Source organism: Macaca thibetana, chromosome 4 (genome assembly GCF_024542745.1).
Source record: "Macaca thibetana thibetana isolate TM-01 chromosome 4, ASM2454274v1, whole genome shotgun sequence".
NCBI classification, from domain to species: domain Eukaryota; kingdom Metazoa; phylum Chordata; class Mammalia; order Primates; family Cercopithecidae; genus Macaca; species Macaca thibetana.
In genome coordinates, this window is record NC_065581.1 from 104,864,325 (window position 1) to 104,888,707 (window position 24,383).

The 24,383-nt window shown below is 46.3% G+C and overlaps 1 protein-coding gene across 9 annotated transcripts in view; it reads right to left on the reverse strand.

The window, feature by feature from the left end:
* Positions 1 to 3,369: 3,369 nt before the first annotated feature.
* Positions 3,370 to 24,383, reverse strand: part of SCML4 (Scm polycomb group protein like 4) — a 122,697-nt gene continuing 101,683 nt past the window's right edge. For 7 of the 9 annotated variants that reach the window (XM_050786745.1, XM_050786742.1, XM_050786744.1 and 4 more), the window contains 3 exons: positions 12,994 to 13,139; positions 7,864 to 10,459; positions 3,370 to 7,553 (listed from right to left, as the gene is read on the reverse strand). In XM_050786745.1, coding sequence (XP_050642702.1) covers positions 10,334 to 10,459; positions 12,994 to 13,139 — 272 coding nt within the window. In that variant the 3' untranslated portion in view covers positions 3,370 to 7,553; positions 7,864 to 10,333. Of the gene's footprint in view, positions 7,554 to 7,863; positions 10,460 to 12,982; positions 13,140 to 17,663; positions 22,487 to 24,383 lie in introns of those variants that run through there. The other 2 variants (XM_050786739.1, XM_050786740.1) reach the window with 2 other exon arrangements.

The following is a 24,383-nucleotide window of genomic DNA, read 5'->3' on the forward strand; positions in this document are numbered from 1 at the left end:
GGGAGGCTGAGGCACAAGGATTCCTTGAGCCCAGGAGGTTGAAGCTGCAGGGAACTGTGATTGCACCACTGCACTCCAGCCTGGGAGACAGAGTGAGACCCTGTCTCAAAAAAAAAAAAAAAAAAAAAATTCTCTCCTGAACCAGTGTGGGGCCTGGGCTGGCTGCCCTGAGGTACAGCAGGTCTCCAGGTGACGGGGGCCTTCCAGGCAGCGGTGAATCAGCCTGTGTGGCTTCAGTTGTCTATGGGCCACCTTGAAAAAGCTTATCCTTGCTCTCTACCTATGGGAACCAGTCCTAATGAAAGAGTAATCAACATAGAGAAGTTGATCAGATAAAACATATACAAGCTCACATAAATTGTATTCTTTATTTAAAATACAGAAATACTTTTTACAGCATGAACAGAAAGTGCTACATTGTGTTGAAATCTTAAGATTTAGAAATCTCACTGAATCATACCCAGGCCCATGATGCATTGTACTAGAAAAAAATACTGTATCAAAAATGAAAACAAACAAACAAAAACCACCCCAAACTATTAAAATCATTAAGGCCAGTAGTGGTTGTTTAATGAAATTGTACATACCTGACTGTGGTGTACATACCAATCACTGTTTAAGAGAATACATTAAAAACAGAAAAATTGACCTCTAAATAATGAACTAATTGCCCCCCTGCAAAAGTTATAAACAATAACAGGCTTTGAAAGATTTAAAGCACATTTTGATGGCCAATTTATGAAAACACTGTGTATGATAAAATAAGTACATCCAACTCACTCCTGAGTAACACGCTATACTTACAGCCTGCTTATGACAAATGAGAGATCGTAAATATATGCAGTAAGAATACATGTGTGTTCATACTCAGATAATGTATATGTATGCACAGTATGTGATGAAATTAAACTACAGGATAAATAACTTTAATAAACTCTACATTTTGAGGCACATGGGGAATAAAATTCATGTTGTTTTAAGTTATAGACACAGCATCTTTTTTTTTCCCTATCTCGGTACCTTAGTGTAATGCCGATTTGCATTTAACCTAGTTATCTTATGTTTGCATGCTTTGCAAACTGAATTACAGGACCAAATTGCCTATTACAATTTTCCATTATGTAACACAATTACATAGGAGCACTTTGAGGTGAGAGGATTGTCCCAAAATTAGGAAACACTGATTTCAGCATGCTTGCAAAGAGCAAAGATTAAGGAGAGGCCCTTTCCCCAGGTAACAGGGTTTACTGCTGTCTCTCTCCAATGTAAACGCCACTCACCATTACAGTGAGCTATATTCACTAATGTCTAGTCTGCAAAATTAGATCCACTGGTTTTGTTTTGTTTTTAAAGAAGTTAGGACCTAAAACGACACCATTTCCTAAGCTGAAAGCTTCTCTCTCCCCGAGCACTTCCAAGTAAAACATGGAGTTGAACTAATGTTCCAAGATTCCATTACGTTCATAAGAAATGAAAGCACAATGAATTTTCATACAATTAGAATATCTGCAGTACATACGCCGAGTCCTTCTTGCACATGTGCCTCAGCACAAGCAAATGACGTGCGAACTTTCACTGATGACCTTTCTCTTTAGTTTGCAAACCCAATCATAGAAACACACATGAACATGTGCACACACCCCCTCTGAAAATCCTTAATGAGAAGGGAGGAAAGACTGTCTCGGTAGAGAAGAGGGAAGGTAGTCAACCCTGTTTCTACCTTACCGGGATGAGGAGATGACCTGTTTGCACCGTTGGTTTCTGGTTGTTTCATAGTGTGCAAATAAAGTAAGACGTTTTACCAGGGAAAACGTGCAGCTGCCGCTCTCCCAGATGGGGTGAGATCGGGAAGTCTCCCAAGTGGGTATATGGGGTAGAGAAGTAGCATAAAGAGGTGGAAACATGAGATTAACTAAGGCTGAGTTGAAAGAAAGATTCTGAAAATAAACCTGTCAACTTACAAAACAAAAGACATAACATTTCAATCATCATGATTCTACCTCACGAGCTTGGGAACACGGATTTCACTAACTCATGCGCCCTCATTGGTTAGTGGGAGTCTTGTTGGATAATGACAGCCTAGTGTAGCAAGTAAAACACACCTTTTGGCCCCATTAAGGGAGAAGCTTCATGATGTTACAGTCATACTTCAGTAACAAAAAGTTTTCACTGTTAGTGAAAAAAAATAGCAGCAAGACAATTATGGTAAAATGATTTTATTCAATCAGTTTATTTCATTTTCTTGCATGTGAATAGAATGAAAAGCAAATTTATCCACAAATGTATTTGAAATATGAAATGTTTATGTGAATGAAATTACTTCTAAGTATATACAGTAGAGAAATTATCTAATCAACAGATATCTATAACATGGAAATATTTTCTCTGTAAAGCAAATGATATTTCATATTTTCTTGAGGATAAAATGAGAGGAGCTCTTTTTTTAAATCCCCAAGTGATCAAAGATATAGCTAGAAGATGACAGAAAATTAAATAATATGGCTTAGAACACAATGGATAATAAAATAAATCAAAGTCCCTCAAACTTTCTCACACTTAGACAGAAATACTTTCAGTTCCTGAGGAGGAAACACGTTTGACTTCTAGAAAGACCCCGAGGTGCGCAATTGTGCTGGAGAAAGGCCAGGAATGGAAACTTTTTTTTTTCCCAGAGCTATGCTGCCTTTCTCCTTCCTCTAAACCACGTTTTCTTTTGGGAAATATGTCATCATCTTTCCCTACTCAGACACAAGCCACTTAATATTGCATATGTCTCAGTAGTCTTGTAAACGTCCAAAAACAATACCACACCCCAGAAATGCTTCTGATGTCGTCACTGTCCTTCGTTTTTCATGCTGGTTGGACCTCCTCACTTACACATGAGACTCTGGCCTGGCTTTGGTCATGAGGCTGTACAGTCAGTGCTAACTGGGTCTGGACAATGCTGTGTTCTGTAAAGAACTTTGGCATTATCTGAATTGCTGCTGGATGTCAGAGTGACTCCGTGCAGGTTGCAGGATGGCGGGAGAAGCAGCTTGTGGTTCTCAAGAGGTACATCGAATTGGCACCAGGTCACTTAAGCTTCAGGGCTGAATGAAGAGGGACAGCTAGTGAGAAGGGCATTGTGCTTCATGAAGATTCAAGAGGCACCTCAGTGGGACATCAGGGTGAGTCACAGAATGAAACATTCAGAAGGGTGGAGACTCTCATTCCCAACCTCAGGCATTGAGCTGAGAGGGTTAGACCTTGAGAAATAGAACAAGAGGAGATTGGGCAGGAAGCGGGGCAGAGTCAAGAAATACTGTGGGTGGGTGACAACTGGACAGAGATCAGAACCACTGGGCTAGGGAGAACAGAGTTGGCTTACTCTTATTTCTTTCTCTACCCCGTCTCTATCCCCAAAGGCATTTGAGCTAGTGGAATGGAGAAAGACAAAAAAGAAAACAAACCAACAAAAAAACACGGAGGCAGCAAGAAATAATAGAACGAAAAGTAAAAAAACGAGTGGGAAAGAATGGCCAAGTGGTGCTTACATGGCCTTGAGAAGTTATGGGCCCATGAGAGAAGAGGATCAAATAATATCTAGATAAAGTTGCAAAGGAGGAGAGGCAGAAACCAGCAGACATGAAAAAGAAGAGAGAGGAGTCAACAGCCTATAACTACTATGGCAGCACAGCCCCACTGGCCTTGGCCAAAGTAACTGAGCTGGAAATGCTTTTAAAGGTCATCTGGATGACTCCCCTCCTTTTCCAGATGAGGAGATGGAGGTACGGGGGGAGGTGACTTGGAGAGCTTGTTTCTTGCACACTGTACCATGCTCTGCCCCGCAAAGAGCAATGTGGAACCCACAGGGCAGAAGGTTCTGCCCTGGAGGGGAGCTGTCCAGGTGTCCCCCAAGATCTCTTTTTCCCAACTGTAGGATTCTAGGGTTCTACGTGTGAAGGTGGTCTCTGCATGTTTGCAAACACTCACAATATCCTCAGCTTACCATGCCTAAGGATATAGCAGTAACAATACTTTAAAATGAATATGTTGAATGTTATACATCCAAATACTGTAGTCCTTCAAAATAGTCCATACATTGCTGCTCCTTATTTTAACACCTGCCTAATATATTTAAGTTAACCAGTGAATTGTGGCTGTTATTGTTCAAACTGTTTGTACCAAGTAAGAAAACACACAAGGAAAAGACAAACGAATGTGTGTGAAAACACATGATTTGAAACCTGAAACTAATTACCCATGTCATGCACCAGGCATGAGCCCAGTGGCTTTGGCTTTCTCCAAAAAGAAAAAAAAAATCCACCCTCAAGGGATGATGATGGGTTTCCAACAACACTTTAAAAAGAATGTAGTTGAGGATGCTACATTTATGGTAGAGGTAGCCTTCGGTCGTACATCATTGCTGTAAAGCCACACCTAGTGAGGCGCCATTATTTCGTAATGAGCTGTTTGGAGAAGCAAGGCTTCGGGTGTATTCCAAAGTTGGAGCCAACAGAAGAGGTTGATGTTGGCCTGTGCAAGCACGTAGTGCATGGAACTGACTCTAAGGCTCAGACGATGTGGTCAAGCCCCAGAGCAGGGTAGGGTGGGAAGACAGCTGAGGTATAGGTGGTCTGTGTGGTATATGTAGACCCTTCAAATGGAAAGATGCTGCTGGCCCCACACTGTCTGGCATCACTGTTTAATCACCTGTGGCTCTACCTGCCGTCTCTTCCTCTGCAGGAAATCGAGCCCAATGCTAAGCATGGGGAGAACCTCCGGGCTCCTTATGTAGGATTTTAAGAGTGCAGATCTGGGGCCTGTCTTGTGAAAGCACAGTGAAGAAAAGCAAATCCTCCTCTAAAAGTGTGCTTTTGCCCAGAACTGCTTCTAAGTTGGGGGCATTTCCTGAAGCCTGGGAGAGTCACAGCGAGTGTTGTCTCCAGGCGGGCATCTTGGTGAGGCCCACGTGTGATAACACCACCGAAACCACAAAGGAATTTACCATGGGAAGTGTCCCAGCAGTTGCTTATTAGCATTAGAACCATTACACCGAGTCTATTGTTAGCAGACTTGTTTTCATTATCCTTATCTGGCGGCAGTAAATAACAGCGGTTCTTTTTCAAGCAAATGCTAGATTTCCAAAGATCCAGCTTCCAATCGTCTGTGCAGGGATCATCTTGGGTTAGGATAAGCGTCGGAGTGGATAACACCCCAGAAGCTGAGGTGCCCAGCGCTCTTCATGCAGGAGCAGGGCGGGACACACAGGAGCTGCCTGCAGGTGGAGGGGGTGATGCTGCTGGGCTTGACATCACAGAATGGAAACAAGAAGGTTTGTTCCCCTGCATGTCTGACCGTCTGCTGGACCATCCCCAGTGTTCTCAGTGTGGCCCTCTCATGCCACAGGGGAGCGATGGGGCACATGGCAAGGCAACAGGAGAGCCCGGCAGGTGCTCAGTTCTTAGAATGTTTGTGACCAAAAAAAAAAAAAAAAAAAAAAAAAAAAAAAAAAAAAAATCAGACCCATGGACAGGTTTGCACCCCTCTCCTTAAAAAAAGATTGCGGTTTTTAAAAAAATCACCTACTCTTTCACAATTCCATGTCTTGTTATCTGAGGTTTTTAAAAAAAGTGAGTCCAATCCCCTTCCCCTCTATCCCCAGTGGAGAAGAGCTGAGAAGTGACCCCTTCAGAGCAGAGGTCAGACCGTGCCTGCTGACCGCTTACACATATGAAAACCTGGCTGTTTCTTTAGAACAAGAGCAGACTATTTCCATCTTTCGAGACCTTCTGACAATGACTAAATTTCAGTCCCTGGTCACCTATGGACATCTCCAATTATCTTCAGAGATTTGACAACATTCTCCTAAAACCATCTCAAAAATAATTTTAAAAGAATTTTAATAAAAAAAATAAGAACTATTCCATACAGCACATAGATACAAAAATAGGTTATTGCAGCATGAAGGGTTGGGGCTGTTAGAATCGCTGCTTTCATTGTTTTCCTAAGAAACTTATGGTGTAGGCCTCCCTCTGTCACTGGTTTCCTTCTCCAGTAAACCAGCCCTAGTCCCATATTCCTTCCCAATGTATTTAATATAGTTGGTAGCAGCCCTGCTGCAGGGAAATGGTGAGAGCTCCGTGTACTCTCTGGTAGGTGCTAAATGCCCACAAGACAATTGTTCCCTGCCATGGGCTCCCCAGCAAGGCGTTTCCCCAGAGTCACCTGGAGCCCAGGCTTGACACTTACAATCATCCTCCTGAGGGGGCAGGCCCAGAGTCCCAGAGCAGCCCTGGTCACCCGGCTTCCTCAAGGGCATACCCTAGTAGAATAAGAGGGGGCACTTAGTAGTAGCAACCAGACCACAGTGGGTTCTGCCTCCGTATTGCAAACCAAGCAAAGGCAATGGCTCGTACACTCCCAAGCACTCACTTCCTAAGGCTCTTCCAACTACAGTGTCAGGAAACACACACACACACACACACACACACACAGAGAGAGAGACAAGACCCACGGCTTTCACCTAAAGTCTTCGCACAGGGAATAATGTGATTCATGAAATATTTAAAAGGCCTTAGGCAATAGAATTGTCTCTTGATTTTTTTTTTTTTCGGTGTTTAACAGACAAGTGTAATTGGAAATGTTTGGAGCATGAACACAGGCACACACACATACACACTCTAATTTGGAATTATGCAAAACGATATCATTATTCACTACAACCTGAAGCAAAGCTACTGCAATGGAATAACAAGTACCATATCTATACAAGTGGGATGCCCTCAAGTCGGTTCTCATTTGGACAAGGGTGACCCACGTGACCTAACCCTTTAAGGTCTGTTTAGAGGAAATGGCCTGGTGTGTTTTACATTTGTGAAGCTATTTAGCCTCCTGGTTTGACAAGATTTTTGAGAGGGGTGAAAATTAATTATAATTGCAGTATTGCTACAATAATTTAGTTGGCTAATTGCATTTCAGTGCAGAAGCAGTCAAGGAAGATTTTCCTCCCCAGGTTATTCTCTGATGTGGCAGCATTTATTTTAAGAGTAATGAGATTTTTAAAAAGTCAAACCTCAAATATCATGGCTTCAGCAATCTGTCCTGCTTAAAGTTTAATGCGAAATGAGATAGCACCTCCGTGAGAGCAGTTCCACGTGAACATGGATCCAGTTTTCTCCGAGACTTCAAATGAGAACCTATCTCTCCCCTGAAAACTACTCGAGGGATCTCTATGACATTGTTTGGGGCTGATTTTTATTTGAGAGCACCAATGTTTGTGACTCTGTAGTGAGGGAGGCACTGACGAGGGTGGGTAGGAAGTTTTGAAAACTTAATACTGGAAGTCACTACATGAGGTATCTGTTCATGGAAGAGGTACCACAAGTATCGGAAGATTGAGAAAAAAAAAGATGAGTGAAAAACCTGGGTTGTTGTGGGATTTTTCTGGATCTCATTGTTTTCGCACTGGCAGTTCTGAATACATAACCTGTCCCTGGCTGTTTTGAGGGAAATGTATCTAACTCTAGACCAGCAGTGAGCTTAATAAACTCTTGAGAGACAGGCCCTATCACCTTAAAATCTTTTTTTTTTTTTTTTTTTTTTTTTTGAGACGGAGTCTTGCTCTGTCGCCCAGGCTGGAGTGCAGTGGCGCGATCTCGGCTCACTGCAAGCTCCGCCTCCCAGGTTCACGCCATTCTCCTGCCTCAGCCTCCCGAGTAGCTGGGACTACAGGCGCCCACAACCGCGCCCGGCTAATTTTTTTTGTATTTTTAGTAGAGGCGGGGTTTCACCAGTGGTCTCGATCTCCTGACCTTGTGATCCGCCCGCCTCGGCCTCCCAAAGTGCTGGGATTACAGGCGTGAGCCACCGCGCCCGGCCAACCTTAAAATCTTGAAGACTCTGCCCCAACGCCTGATTCAAGGTACTTTTCTCAGGTGCTGAACCTGTCAGAGGCGTTTGAACCAGAGCAACTCCATCTTGAATTGGAGCTGGGTAAAATTGAGGCTGAGACCTCCTGGGCTGCATTCCCAGAGGCGAAGGCATTCTGAGTCACAGGATGAGATAGGAGGTCAGCACAAGACACAGGTCATAAAGACCTTCTGATAAAACAGGCTGCAGTAAAGAAGTTGGCTAAAACCCACCAAAACCAAGATGGCAACGAGAGTGACCTCTGGTTGTCCTCACTGCTATACTCCCACCAGTGCCGTGACAGTTTACAAATGCCATGGCAATGTCAGGAAGTTACCCTATATGATCTAAAAGGAGGAGGCATGAATAATCCCTCCTTGTTTAGCATAGTATCAAGAAATAATCATAAAAATGGGCAACTGGCAGCCCTCAGAGCTGCTCTGACTATGGGGTAGTCATTCTTTCATTCCTTTACTTTCTTAATAAACTTGCTTTCACTTTACTCTATGGACACGCCCTGAATTCTTTCTTGCATGAGATCCAAGCGCCCTTTCTTGAGGTCTGGATCGGGAACCCCTTCCTGTAACAAAACCATCAGATATCAAGCTCTTCCACACTCTAGCTCAATTCAGTGAGCAAGTTTAGTACATTCTCCTCCTCCCCTTCTCTGCTATGCTCTCAGTCCAGCCACCATTTGTGTGTCTGAAAAGGAGGCTACGATGTGCTTTCTCAAATACAGCACATCAAAGCGGGTCTAACGGCATGACATGGACTATTTCTTATGGCCTTCATCTGGATTCTAACTATATAGAGGGTCACTATGCAGATCTACCCAGGGCTGCCCTCAAGGTTATGCAATTCATGTTCTGCACAACGGCAGCTGATCAAGGGGTGAGGAGGTTGAGCTCCCACCCGGCTCCACTTGCTAGCTGAGACCCCTGCTCAGGTTGTATTCCAGAGAAAGGGGTGCCTTTTCTGATTCACCATTGGGCCAAGGGAGGCCCTGAGTCATCCCTAACCCTCTCCCTCCCAGAAATTCCAAAATCTAATGTTCATCTCCTCATCTCCGACACTGTTGATGTCCTCTTAAGGAAGAGATTATGCACATGGCAAAGGTGAATTCATTTTGAAGATATGTTTTCTGCTCAGTGTGAAGAAGAAGAAGAGACAGGGAGGGAAACAGAGAAAAGGGAAGGATAAAATGAACGGTGGAGAAGTTGTCCCTCTGCCTAATAAATTGTGGATTCATTGTCCTTCTCTGGACACAGCTGCAAAGGGGCAGAAAATCAATTTTTTCTATTACTCCACGGTGAGGAAGGAAAACCTATCTGTAAATTGAATTAAACCCCATAATAGCATGTCTGTGTATTTGTTGAGGACTAGAAAAATTAGCCACAGATACAACTACATAACCCAGCAATGTAACTAGAAATCAACACTCTCCCATTTCAAAGCTTCGTTGAGACATTTTCTTTTCCTTTTTTAAAGAAACACCCATGGCTAAATGTCACTAAGATTCTTCGGCATGCCAACACTTCAACACCTCAATGAGGACTCTGGAAGAGAAGGAACTCCAAAGTCCCATCTGGGTAGAGCGTGCTTCCAAATTCTTGCCTTTGCTAGTTGAGTATCAGTCAGTCAGTCAATAATGATTGGATACGAACTAGACCCCTCTAGCTGATGGTTTCTTCCCAAGTCGCAATCTGTGGTGCTAACTGTGGAATAAATCCCCTGTTTCTGTGTGGGCTAGATCTTGTTCACAGACACCGTAACCCATCCACTCAGTACTGAATAATCTTGCTACTGCAGTCAGTGAGGGTCCTGAAATTTCATTAGCAGTCTGCCCTCTAGCGGAGCAACACAGTACTTCAGATTTTCTAGGAGTAGAAAAGATTTTTTTTTTTCCTTTTCTTTCATGGAGCAAAATAATTCAAGTTTTCCAGATAGTGCAAGGTGAGGCAGTCATCTTCAGAAGTCAGCTTCCAGAGCTGAGGCAAACAAGGCTCACATGGATAGGTCCCCAGGTCAGAGTCAGAGGCAGATGGTGCTGAGGTGGGTGTCCCTGCAGAGACTGCAGGGACAAAGGTCCTTCTTTCATCCTTTGAACCCTCCAGAACTTTCCTTGGACATAAGCATTCAGTTCCCCACTCTCTCGTTATGCAAATAGGACCCACTTTAAGAGAAATCAGCATAATAGGGATGTTAAAAATCAGAGGCTTTTGTAATTTTTTGGCAAATTATTAACACAGAGGAGCCTTTCAAAAAGGTCCACGTTAAATTCTTTAAAAGGCAAAGATTCACAAGTTTTATAAAAAGACCACGTCTTTGTGGCTGTTAATTTTAAGAGGAGAGTCTATTTTGTGATATTGGTGGGATGTTGGTAAGGCAGAAGATAATCTTGAGATCTGTTGTTTTGGGTTTCGCTTGTGTCTTTTTTAAAAAGTCAGAACTTGGCTTGCTTCAGTTTGTCAATGTGGTAGCAGAGTTTTAGTGCGGGTCCCAGCTTCAGGCCCAGGTACTTCATGACCATGTCACTCTTCAGCAACAGCAGAGCATTGCCATCAATCTCCTGGTGGGATAGGATCAGAAGAAAGAAAACCCAGAAGATGGTCAGAGTCATCAAACAGTGGCTAAGGTTAAGGTATGGTCAGGGGATGTGCTCAGGGCATATGGATTGGTTTAGGCAGCATATTCTCTTGGTCCTGGGGCAAGATCTTTTAAAATATTAAAGCAAACAAATACTGTGTTCTCCTCTCCCCATCATCTCCCTGTAGTCGTCTGATACACGGGATGTTTCATATTCCTGCCCTCCCCTCATTGAAGGAATCAAACACTACCCCATGTGTGTTCCCAATATCCCACTTAGGAAGTTTATCTCCTCATCCAACCTTGGCTAAAGGGGCAAGAAGTGTCATCCATTAGACACTGAAACTAGAGGGTCTTTCTATTCCAAACCTCCACCTATTGCCCTAATTTCTCATTTCTTTTCTTGGTAGGCCCACCTACCTTTAGCTGATGACAAAACTACTCATTCCACCCAATGGAGGATTTCAGATGTGTTTAGCCCTGTCTGTTCCACTAGACAGAATACACTAAAGAATGCACCTGCTTCATCTCAGGGTTCAGCACAAAGAACTACTAAGGGGATGAGCCAGTCCTTTGCGGTTTGGTCCGGGTGCTGCTGCCATTGGTCATTGAAAATGGTCACCCTCCAGAATGCATGCTGAGTTCATGAACCTAGCAAGGCTGGGCTTCCATGGTCACCTTTAGTGCTATTTTCAGGTCACTGGAGACAAAGGGTAGAAATCTGAGGTGCTCGGCGGGGAGAAGAGACATAGTTACAGGACTCATGTAACGGTGTCAGGGTCACCAGCCCTCTATTCATCTGCCCAGCCAACCAGTATTGATGGAGCACCCACTCTGTGTCACTCACTCTCCATGTCTTTGACAACATGGCAGTGGGCAAGGCTTACCTGTGGGCCGCTCCCAGGAGCCTCATTTTCTACTGTCTTTTATTTCCCTCACCTCCTGGACTCCCACCGTCTCCTCCCACCCTGGAAGACAGCCAGACTCCCCCTGCCCAAATCTGTCCGAGCATAACCCACTCTGTGGTTCCTGGTCTCAAGGCCCCATTGTTAGATGAGGCCAACATATGCCTAATAAAAGACAAGTGCTGAGTTAGATGAGAATCCTCCTCAGATCGGAGAGCATGATTTCTATGACAGAATCACCAAATAAAGTGAGAATCAGGAAACAAAAATAATGGTCACGGCGGAAGGCGGAATAACGCTCCTTCCCCTCCATGCACAATGTCTGGATTCTAGTCCCCAAACCTGTGAATGTCAAGTTAGATAGCAAAGGGGAATTAAGGTTGCAGGTGGGATTAAGCTTGCTAATCCACTGACTTTAAAGTAGGGAGATTATCCCGGATTATGGGGCCGGGTGGGTGGGGAGGGGGCGGCTGTGTAATCACAAAACTCCTTAAACATGGAAGAGGACATCAGCAGCGACAACCAGGGATGGCAGCCCGAGCAGCAAACAGGCCTCAGCTTGATGTTACAGGCTTTAAAGATGATGGCAGGGGGACGGGAGCCAAGGACTGATGGTGGATCTAGAAGCCGGAAAAGACAACCACGCGGATTCTCCTAGAACCTCCAGAAGGAAAGGCAGCCTTGCTGGCTGAGCCCAGTGAGACCCATGCCAGGCTCCTGAACCCCAGAGTGGTTAGACAGAGAAGGTGGATTGTGTGAGGCCACTATGCTGGTGGTAATCTGTAACAGCACGATACAAAATGAGTACAGAGCCAGGCGCGGCGGCTCACGCCTGTCATCCCAGCACTTTGGGATGAGACCAGCCTGGCCAATATGGTGAAACCCTGTCTCGACTAAAAATACAAATATTAGCCGGGCATGGTGGCGGGCACCTGTAATCCCAGCTACTTGGGAGGCTGAGGCGCAAGAATTGCTTGAACTGGGGAGGCAGAGGCTGCAGTGAGCCAAGATTGAGATCTCACCACTGCATTCCAGCCTGAGTGACAGAGTGAGACTCCGTCTCAAACAAAAACAAAATGAGTATAGTAAGCCTAGCAGGTAAATTACTGATTCTTATCTTTAAAAAAAAATTACCATCTCTCTATATTTTAGCATATCTCAAAATCATCATAATGCTCTCTGCTCAGTGAAGGCTGTCTGAGCCAGGAACCGTGCCGAACACCTTTTGTGCATTTTCTTATTTAATCCTTGAAGTGGTTTAGGAACAGGCACTACTGCGGTTTGCCTGGTATGTCGTAGGTGTGCTGTCAATATTTGTTGTATGCACAGACGGCTGGATGGGCAGGAAGCAGGCACTCCTGATGAAGGCCAACATGAGAGAACAGATGGGGCAAATATTCCTTTAAAAACAAATTAAGTGGTCGTTCTGCTCTGAGGACCCTGTGGTTGTACCTGTCCCTCTCATCTCTGGCTCCCTTGAGGGTGCCCCTAGGCCTTAGTTTAGAGCTCCCCCCACACCTCCCCTGGCAGCATCCCGCAGCTCCCTGAACCTCACTCTCCTTCCATGCCTGCTCCCCCAATCCCCCCAAGGTCAAACCCACCACTCGCATACGTGCTTTCTGAAGAGCTCCACGTGAGGCCCCAGAGCCTGCGGGTCGGCATCCTTCACAAACCACACCACGTCCTCCACAGTCCAGGCGGAGGGGTTCCTGCTCCGTGGCCGCCTGGCATCCTGCGCATCCTGAGAAGGGCTTGAGGCTGGATGAGGTACAGAGAGGGAGACCGTGAGCCAGTGGGACAGGGCCGGGCACCTACCTGGTGCTGCCTGCCCCCACCTAGCCTGGAAGGGGGGTCCTCAGTGCCCATGAGTCCAAGGAGCTGACCCAAGTGACCTCCTGTCACAGGGAAAGACTGTGAGTGGCAGCTCTATCAGCAGCCCAGAGCACGGAAGGCCACTCCTAGATACATTACCCTCCCCATCTATGCCAAAGCTCGCTGCTCTCCCAGGAGAAGAAGCACGAGACAGTGGATTCCCTTCAATAGGCTGGAATTCCCACCCGAGTTGAAGTTTTCAAGACTCTCCCGCTCAGTTCTCTCTCAGCGGGCCCAGGGCCTCCTGAGCCTGGGTACCTGGTGACCAGGGCAAGTGTGCTAAGATGAGTGTCCAGATGAGCCTCATCACATCAGTGAGGCCAGTGACTTGGGGTCCTTTCTGCCTCCGTGGCCTTCACACTGAGATGATAGAAGCATGGCAGAATTGAGGTAGCTTTTGGTTCTCGTTTACGGTCTCTGCAGAATGCAAGTCTGCGGCAGCATCCTCAGAGCCATCCCTGGTCACACATGCAGAAAGAGGATGTCCCCTCACTCACTGCCTCAGGTACACACTGAGTCCTTGCATGGCCCTCTGGGGCTGTCAGAGCATTTGCCTGGGTCTCCCCCGCTGCACTGCGAACTCCCTGACCACAAAGGGCCTAACCTGTGCCTGGTCCATAGCTGGTCCCTGGGAAATGGTTGCATAGGGTATTTCCCATGCAGCAGGTGAAAAGGCTCAGGGCTGTGAAGGAGGAAGAGAGCAATGAATTCAATGGCTGGCAATACTTACGGGTTGATTTTTGTGTGTGTATGTCCCGAACTAATTAATCCTCTTTCCCTACAGCCAGCTCCTCTTCCTGTCTCCCCCATTTGGGGAACCTACCTCTTCCTCCTCCCCTTTTTGTGCTTCCCACATTTAATTATTCTGAAGCTCTTGGGAGAATGCCTCTGATGCTGGTGTCCTCTCTTCCAACCCTGCTATCCCAGTCCCAGAGCCTGCCACCTAAACCCCTGCCATGGGTTCCTAATAGGTATTTTTGGGCCATGCCCTGTTCTTCCTACTGCCTACAACTACCACTGCCTCATGTTCTCCCTAAGACCCATCTCTCCATGGGTCCCCCTTACCAACACACTGAGTCCTCATTCTACCTCAAGGTCAAGGGCTCTCTTGGTCTTAATAATATTTTTCTTTCTTAATGGAGGGGGAGAAGAGCTTTGGTGCCAGAGAGACCTAGGGACAGATCCTGGAGTTGCCGCTTGCTGGTGATTGGACCAGGATGTAGCTCATGGGTGAAATGGCCGTGCTTTCTACCTGGAGGGGCAGGTGTGAGGACAGAGATGGGATACTGCCCTGCCCCGAGTCTGACCTATGTCAAGTGCTCCACCAAGGGCAGGAGCCTCCCTCCCTTCCCCACAGCCCTCATCTCCTGTGCACCGCCTGTCTGTCTGGGTACACTTGTTGTGACCGACCGGATGTCTCCCCAGCTTCCTTCCTCTGCCTGTGGCTGGTGCTTTGGCTTCAACCTAGAAGGCATTTACCCTCTCTCCTTCCCACTCATGTTCCACCTGATGCCTTCATGAACAGAAATGTTCTGTACTTCCTGCAGCCTGCACATCACCTTCCTACCCCTTTATTTTATTGTATTTTATTTATTTATTTTTTGAGACAGAGTTTCACTCTTGTTGCCCAGGCTGGAGTGCAGCGGCGCGATCTCTGCTCACTACAACCTCCACCTCCCGGATTCAAGCGATTCTTCTGCCTCAGCCTCCCGAGGAGCTGAGATTAGAGGCACCCACCACCACACCCAGCTAATTCCTGTATTTTAGTGGAGACAGGGTTTCACCGTGTTGGTCAGGCTGGCTGGGAACTCCTGACCTCAGGTGATCCACCCATCTTGGCCTCCCAAAGTGCTGGGATTACAGGTGTGAGCCACAGCACCCAGCCTCCTACCCCTTTATTCCTACATCTTTATTTGTTCATCTATCTCTTAATGTGCTTTCACATTCCGCTTTGTAGTACAATTATTTATGAACTTCTCTATAACCTCTAGTTAGATTTTAATTTCCTAAGGATTCCTCCCACTCACTCCACAAACATTGACTGAGCACCTTCTCTGTACCACGTGCTGGGTGAAGTGTTTGGTGAAAAATACAAATGTGATCCTCTCATGACAGGGGTTATAATCATTGACTCCTCCATGGCTCAGAGTACATATACAGTCCTGTACCGCCTAAGGACGGTGGTCCCATAAGATGATAATGATTCTAGTTCCTATCGCCTGGTGATCTGTGCTACAATTTCCTACAGTATTCAGTACAGTAACATGCTGTACAGGTTTGTAGCCTAAAAGCAATAGGCTATGCCACACTGCCTAGGTGTATAGTAGACTATACCATCTAGGTTTGTGCAAGTACAACCTATGATTTTCACACAACATCGAAATCACCTAAGGATGCATTTCCCAGAATGTATCCCATTGAGTGATGCATGACTGTGTTTATAAATATGGGCTTGATAAATGTGAGATGAATCAATATACTCTGTAGACACAGTCTAGGTAACTTATACAAAAGCCCGTGTGTGTAATCTTTACTTGTATTTTAAGGCTGGAAAAAAGTCAAGGCTCTGAACAATGAAGCAGCTTTCCTACAGAATTCTAGTTAGAAGTTGAGAAGCCTTCACTTTATCTCCCTTCTTTAGATCTCAGGGCACAGTGGCTTTCTGCTGTCTCTGTCTCCTTCCTCTTTTTAATGTGCCTGAGACGTGCATGCTGCTCCATTAGCACTGAGGAAAACACAGCATCGCATTTCTGCGTCTGTCCTAAACACGTAATGGTTTGGCTGAGAACTGGATTGACTTTGAGATTTTCCCTGCCTCTTCCTTGTGGGACCTGGAAGGGTCCCATAAGGTGGTTTGGCACGGGGCATTTTTCTGGGAATCTGTTAATGCACCCTGGAGCCATCTGAATGCTGATCCATGCTTATTAAAGATGATTTCACTCCATTTAAAGACATCTGCACTCAACATGGGGACGAGGAATCACGGAAATCACACTGCCTTTGGATCTCGCCCCATCAGAACATCGGCGTTAATCAGGGTGATAATAGATGCTCTGATTACAAAGGCTGGAAGTCTTCAGTGCCAAGAATAATTTTAGAGTGATCAGAGCAGAGGTCAAATCTAATTTCCTGCATTTGACAGGAAGGGGAGGAAAACCCAGACCAATTAACAGGATCATTCACAGGAACCTACAGTCCTTTGAGCTAGGTCAGGGACCTCCAAAAACAGTGTTGAAGGGCTGAGCCAGGTGGCTGGTTTGTCGTTAAGGAAGAGGCTCTCGGGGCAATTGCTGTGGAAGGAAAGAGATAACTGAGATGGCAAAGTGGGCTCTGTTCCTGGTACCTGGTGCTTGCTGTGGGCACTTTTCACTTTTCCAGGATGGAGCGGAGGCAGCAGGGGCCTGGCTCGGGCGTGTTTCTTAGGGGACCTTTTAGTCATACAAGACAGAGGGCAGCAGGCAGCCTAAGTCACACCTTGGGAGCTGCTCCTGATCCAAAGCACATAGATTTGCTTTAGAAAGGAAAACAAATGGAACTTTCCAGTGGCAGGTTTGCAGAGCCTCTCAGTGGTCTGTGCTCACGAAAATGATAAATACACTAGCCACTCCCTCTCCAGCTGTGGTGAAGGTGTCAGGAAGACAGATGGGTGGAGCCTGCTGCAGCTGGGGCAGGCAGATGTGATAGGTCAACAGTAAGACATGATGGATGTGGAAAAGTCTTGCTCCTAAGAAGACAGAGCACGTCAAGAAGTACTGGCCAGACAACTTGGTGAGCAGGCAGAGTTCTCTAACCAGGAGGACATTGTGCCTGGTCTTGTCATTCCCTGGGGCCTGCCAGAGGCATGTGAAAAGTGAAACTCAGTTATGAATGGATTAAATATGCTTGTTTCTAAAGCTGAACTCACCTTTACCAGAGCTAGGATGACTGTGAGTCAGTGTTTCAAAGCAATCCCGATTTTCACAGCACAGGTACTTGCATACTCTCTGTGAATCTCCCTCTGCCTTACACATGCCCGTGAGCACATCCATACGTACGTAATTTCCTTTCACTCATTCATAACTCAGAAGAAACTCTTTAGCTAACGACAGAGTCATGTGGAGGAGCGGAATGAGCAGTGAGTTGGGAGTCAGAAACCCCTGCCACCCACCAGCCATGTGATCAACCCTCTGCTTCTCTGCTGTAAAATAAAAGGGCTTGATCTCTAAGCCCCTGCCAGCCCCTTATGATGCTGTGTAACCCCTCCCACCTCAGGCTGTTCACACGAAGGGAGTCACCTCCTCCCACAGCTGAAGGCTGCATGAGTGTGTCCACATGCAAAACACAAGTGCAGCCATGGCCAGGCATCCTGTCCCTCCCGGGCTCTGATCATTCTCTACGGACCTCATTGTCTTCATCTATAAGTTGTGAATATTATTTTTTGCTTCTTAAGAATATTTTAAGAATCAAGAGAATGTGGCTCAGGGCTGGAGCCTGACCTTAAGAATCTCAAAGACTGGAAGGTCATTGTCTCCGACAGGGACCCCTGTGTCCTCAGGCTGCCTGTGAGCTGCCCAGGCCCTCTTGGTTTCTGGCAGCTGCAGCTGGGTTGGGAGGGCCGGGGTTGGTGAGGGGCAGGGGAGGGGGATCTGTTCTCAGCATCTCCAAGTGACCTGCTCCCGCTAGACGCTTCCTTTCTAGATACAATGCCATATCAAATGTGTGAGGTGCCCAGGCTAGCCCACAATTATGGCAAAATTATGTGGCTTGAAACAGTGCTGTTTTTCATTATTTCTATCTGTTGCCCAGGCTGGAGTGTAGTAGGGTGATCTCGGCTCACTGCAACCTCTGCCTCCCAGGTCCAAGTGATTCTCCTGCCTCAGCCTCCGGAGTAGCTGGGATTATAGGCAAGCGCCACTCACTCTATCTAGTTTTCAAGATGCCATGAGGTGAGAGAGATGAGAGGGAAGAGAGCCCACCCAATCCTTAGAGTTTAATCAGATTTTTCTTTTAATGATTTGAGACCAGCTGGCCTGCCTGTGTGAGGAGGGAGCATGTCTCTAGAAACAAGGAGAGACTGTGGGCTTGAAGCCAAGCTGAGCTGAGCTAGATTCCTTCTTGGCCACCAGAAGACACTGTGACCTCCTGGCAGGCACTGTGACCTTTGCTGGGAAGCCTCCAGCTACCCCTCCTCCCCACTGACCCTCCCTGGTTGTCTTTCCTCCTGCTGATTCCAGCCAGCTCCACTGTCCCTTCTCTGGGAAGCCGTTCCTGACTCCTAAGGGTAGGCTCAGCCCCTCCCTCCCCATCTGATTCTCCCACAGCATCCACACTTTTCCCTGACAGCAACCATCACAACTGTAATGAAATTTGTGTACTAATTTGTTGACATTTGTCTCCCTGGAGTTGCAAACCCTCAGAGAACAGGGCCGGTGTCCGTCTTATTCACAGCTCTGTCCTCAGATGTGAGAAGAGCCCCTGGCACACTGTGCCCAGGAAGTCTCTGCTGGCTGGGACCAACCAAACCCTGAATCTTAGTTGCTTCCTCTATAAAACACCTTGCTGAGCTGTTGCAAGGATTAAATGGCATAATGTTGTAAAGCATTAAACAGGATTACTCATTAGGTCGTTACTGTTCTTCTTATGATGATGATGTCATTCCATAAGTGGTCAGTAGATTTGTTTTCCTAAATCCCAGGGCCACCAGCTCACTCCTCTGTTCAGAAATGCCTGGTTTACAGTTACTGCAGAGCAAAGTCCCATCTGCTTGACATGGATCCCAAACTTCCCAGCATGGTTTCCCTGGTGTCCCTGCACAAACCCTTTTTTTTTTTTTTTTTTTTTTTTTTTAAGATGAAGTCTCGCTCTGTCACCCAGGCTGGAGTGCACTGGCGTGATCTCGGCTCATTGCAACCTCCACCTCCCGGGTTCAAGTGATTCTCGAGCCTCAGCCTCCCGAGTAGCAGTCGGGACAGTTTTCACCATGTTGACCAGGTTGGTCTTGAACTCCTGACCTCAGACAATCCGCCCACCTCTGCCTCCCAAAGTGCTGGGATTACAGGTGTGAGCCACTGCACCCAGCCCCTGCACAAACTCTTTAATTAATCAGCTCTCGCCATGCTTTTGTCCACTTCACCTCCTCACATAGAATGCTGTTTTCATTCTTCTTTTTCTAGCTAAATTGTCTCCATCCCTCACCCGATGCCAGGCTCTATCAAATAAAAATCCAACCACAGGAAGCATTTGGGTTGTAATAGCAATATCAGATTGACTTCATTTCTTGATTCTGAATCTTGGACCTAGTTGTGGTTGGGAATTCTACAGTGTGTCTTGTTAAATGCCCAAGTCAGGAAGCTTTTGTTATCCAAAACCTCTTTATAGCTCTTGGTGATTATATCTTGGATGAGAGACAAGGAAGAGCTCTCAAACTTTCACCAGAGCGTCAGCAGACACCAGGAAAATGTGCCCTGTGAACACATCCCCTCGGAGCCCACTGGCAGCGGAGACAGATGTGATAGATCACGACTGCAGGGAGCTAAAGGTAAGTACCGCCAGAGAGAGAAGGCCGAGGAGTTTGTCATGTCATCAGTACCCACCCTTCTGCCTGCAGCCTCATGCAGTTTTCTGGCTTCTGTGGTTTTAAACCATTTTGATTAGTACCACGGGGAAAAGGCCATTTCTAAGTCTCTTCCATGGTTTATGACTTGGAGCAAACTCTCTTAAAGAGGTATGGTTTTTTTGGTGACAACTGCTTTTACTTGGGATGGAACTTCAGAGCAATATTGAACAGTCATTTGGGTGGGACGGTGGGGTGTGGGGGGGATCCACAATGGGCACCAGGCTGACAGCTAGGTGAGAAATGGGTGAGGACGCTGGTGGTTTCTCTCCCACTTTAACATCCTGCCACTCAAGTCAGCACGGTTTTTATCTCCATCATTTCCAAACATTTTTAGCTGTACAGATTTTGTTTAAGCAAAGCACATATAGAACCCCACCCTGCAAATGTGAACAGGCCCTGCTTCAAGAGCGGGAGGGCACCTGGAGTCCTGTCTGCTCTTGTTCCGTCTTCTCCATCTCTTAGAACCTTGAAAGTCATCAGGCACGATTTGAAAACCCCTGGGGTTGTTTTGAAAGACACAAGCTTTGGAGACCATTGAAGTCAGATCCTGGCTCAGCACTTGATTTCCCTTCTCTTGAACCTCTTTTTCTTTTCCTTTAAATCAAATATACCAATATCTTTTTATAAATATTAAATCCTAAACATATAACTTATAATAAACCATGAACAATGTGTGGAAAGTATCTGGCCCCCTTGAGTGTAGGTGTTCAATAAATAACAGTTTGATAAGGCCTCAAACAAGCCCCCTTTGCCGGGGCTGTAGGGGGGTTCAAATATGAATAAGAGACTTCACAAAGCTGAGAGTCTGTTCCCTTCTCTAGGACGCGTTAGAGTAAGAACTATAGATGAGGAAACAAAGTGCCGTGGGAGGGAAAAGGAGGGAGTGAGCATTTCTGATCCGACTTCCCATTGCCTACTTAGCGTTATTTTGCACTTCTTCCTCTGTAATAGCAGCCCTAATTTCCATCTGGAATCACAGTTGCTGGGAATGAAAACCACATTTCCCAGCATCCCTTGCAGCAAGTGGCCATGTGACTAAATTTTGGTCAATGAAATGTAAGCAGAAATGGAAACCTCTTTCAGAGACACTGGTGCTTATCCTTCCTTCCATCTTCTCCCCACTCACTTCCTCTGTCTCACTGCTTAGAATGTGCCTGTCTGACTGGCTGTTTCTGGTACCTGCAGTTGTATTTAGCACCCTAAGAAGGCACTGGTTAAAAGGAATCCTTGGGGAATTAAAGTGTTAATAGATGTACAAAGGATGAATAATTTCATTTTTCTTCAATGTATCACAAAGCCTCAACAGTGAACTTTAACTGATACATCATGTAGCAGGTTTTCTCCAAAGAGGTTAGGTGGCTTTGTGATTTTAAACATCCCACAGTCCCATGGTGGGGGTCCTGCTGATTATGGACAACTGGATTTCAGGGTCTTGGGCAAAGTTCCCTCTAATATTTCTTTTTTTTTTTTTTTTTTTTTTTTTGAGACAGAGTCTAGCTCTGTTACCCAGGCTAGAGTGCAGTGGCGCAATCTCTGCTCACTACAACCTCCACCTCCCAGGTTCAAGTGATTCTCTTGCCTCAGCCTCCCAAGTAGCTGGTATTACAGGCAGGCACCACCACGCCCGGCTCATTTTTGTATATTTAGTAGAGACGGGGTTTCACCATGTTGGTCAGGCTGGTCTTGAACTCCTGACCTCAAGTGATCCGCCCACCTTGGCCTCCCAAAGTGTTGGGATTACAGGCATGAGCCACCATGCCTGGCTGGTTCTAATACCTCTAAGTTATTAAAAAGACAGCCAGTATTCAGGGTACAGTTATTGATGTTCTTGGGATGAAAGGCAGCAGGCACTGGTGGACTCTGTTTCTCTGATCTCATCCCGGAACCTGAGAGGCAGAAGGGCCTGAGCTAGGGGGCCTCTCCTGGGGTGTAACTAGGCTCCAGCAGAGAGGGCCTTCTCAGAGCTAGAGCCTGAGGAAGGGTCTGGGCTGCCCCTCGGCCAGTTGTCTGGCAAGATTACTCAGACTGTCAGGGCCTGATTCCAGGATGATATGAGTTAGGTCTGTGTCCCCATCCAAATCTCACCTTGAATTGTAATAATCCCCATGTGTCAAGGATGGAGCCAGGTGGAGATAATTGAATCATGGTGTCGGTTTCCCCCATACTGTTCCTGTGGTAGTGAGTAAGTCTCATGACATCTGATAGTCTTATAAAGGGGAGTTCCCCTGCACAAGCCCTCTTACCTGTCACCATGTAAGACTTGACTTTGCTCCTCCTTGCCTTCTGCCATGATTGTGAGGCCTCCCCAGCCATGTGGAACTATGAGTCCATTAAACCTCTTTCCTTTACAAATTACCCAGTCTCAGGTATGTCTTTATTAGCAGCATGAGAACAGACTCATACACAGGAGAACAAAGGGCTGGGATGGGGATGAAAGTAAAGGACAGGAGGACATCCTAGGGCTCAACTGGAAGGAGGCATGAGGGGCTGGGGAAGGGAACTATGCTGAGGCCATCTGAAGAGCCCTGGATTCCCTGGCCCTGGGTCACCAGTTGGACTGAACAGGGCAGACTGTTGTCGAGTGAGTGATAGAAGTTCTCTGCAACCACATCATGCCTCCCTCTTACTGCTGGAAATCCTGCATGTAAGACATAGGACTGAAATTGTACCAACGTGCATGGGAGAGAGTAAATATCTCCTTTTTAAAAAGTGGGACACTCTGGGATTATGAGTCAATTCAATCAGCATGGTGTCCTGTGATCACCACCCTGAGAAAAGGGGAATTGGGCTGAGGAGAAGAGGATGAGAGAAAGAGACATTTAAATGCCAGAGGGACATAAGGATGAGTGTTTTGACAAGACAAGGGGACACCATGAGGGCACAGACATGATGCATGTTTATTGAACACCTACCACATGCCAGTTATTATGCTAACACTGGGGACAAACCTATGAAATCAAGGCTGCCCCTGGTTTACTTTACAGTGTTGGTTTGTGCCAGTTCATGTCCCTTTCTCTTGTTCTTAGGAATCAGATGGAACAATGTTGCTCTCCTTTGGAAACCAGGGCTCTGCTCACTTAATCTGCCTGGCTTATGGTCCTGTGTGATAGTGTTGGAAAGTAGCCTACATTTGGCAAGAGCTGCCGTGGACACAGAATCTGTGCTCTACCCCTCAACAGCTCTCCAGCAAGGGACCCCTTCTCACCTCTCCATCCTTGGCCAGGGGAAGCTGCTCAGGGCCATGCTCATGTGGGTTGGATGAGGCTCTTAGAAGGGAATGTGTGGAGGGTCTTGAATCATACAAAATGGCTCATGTGTGCGGCTTGTTGGGGTCACTGGTGGAAGGGTCCTGGGTTCAGGGGAGAAATGTGGCTTGCCACAGAAGACAGAGCCTGCCCACTGAGGTGCCCACAGGGTGGCAAGATGAAGACTCCCAGACTCCTTGGCCTGGGGCCTTCTTTCTTCAGCAGTTCTCAGCTGTGGAGCTGATGGGCTGTGATCTGTTAAGGGATGTGTTAAAAAGATCTATGCTGTAACTACTAGCATTTATTGAGCTCTTATTACAACCTAGTCCTCATACTAAATGCATGTATGAACTCATTTAATCCTCCCAACAATCCCATGAGGCAGGTGCTGCCATTATTATTGTTGCACTTTTATAGGTGAGAAAACCAAAGCACAGGTAAGTTAAGACTTGCAAAAGGTAGGCAGGAAGCAGCAGATCCAGCATCTCAGCCCTGGCTGTCTGGCTGAAGTCCCAGTGATTATCTACTATACTCTATGGCCTTTATGCACTATCAAAATACTGAAGCTTGAAAATTATTTTTTAAAACATCAATCAGAAGGGCCTTCAAGCTATTACTTTAATCCTTTATCCCTCATAGTGCTTCTGTAGATTGCAGTCCAACAAGCTTTCTTTAGTGGACAAGACAGATGTGGCATTACAACCAGTATTGGGGGAATTCTGCCTACCTCTGCTTCTAACCACATATTTGTATCCTGAAAGTGACACCTGCTATGCAAGAGACAATTCTTTACCAAGGTCTGGTTCCCCTTTTTCCTGGGCAGAGCTAACCTACAGCTCTCAGAGTCCCTTATAGTTAAGTGTGGCAAAATGACCAGCTTTTGCCAATGAGATGTGAGTGGAAGTAATGAGCATCACTCTCAGACTGCAGAGAAGCGCCTGTGCCTTCTCCATCCCTTCTTTCCCTTTCTAGTCCCCAAATGCATGGGGCCTGAAGGCTGTAGAGGGTGGCAGAGCCACAAAATAGATGGAGCCTGTGTCCCTAAATTGAGATGCATCCATGAATCAGGAACATTTGCCTTTGGCTCTTGAACAAAAATTTCTATGGTATTTGAGCCTGTGTACATTTTGGAGTCTATGTATCCTGTGGCCTAGCCTACCCTAATACATGGTTTTCTTTGCTTATCAAAGGTTGAGTTTGGCTGTTTTTGAGAACCTCAAGAATCCATGAAAGGGCCTGTGGAAATTTCTGATCTCCCAGCAGTCCTGTGTTTAAACAGCCACACTCCCC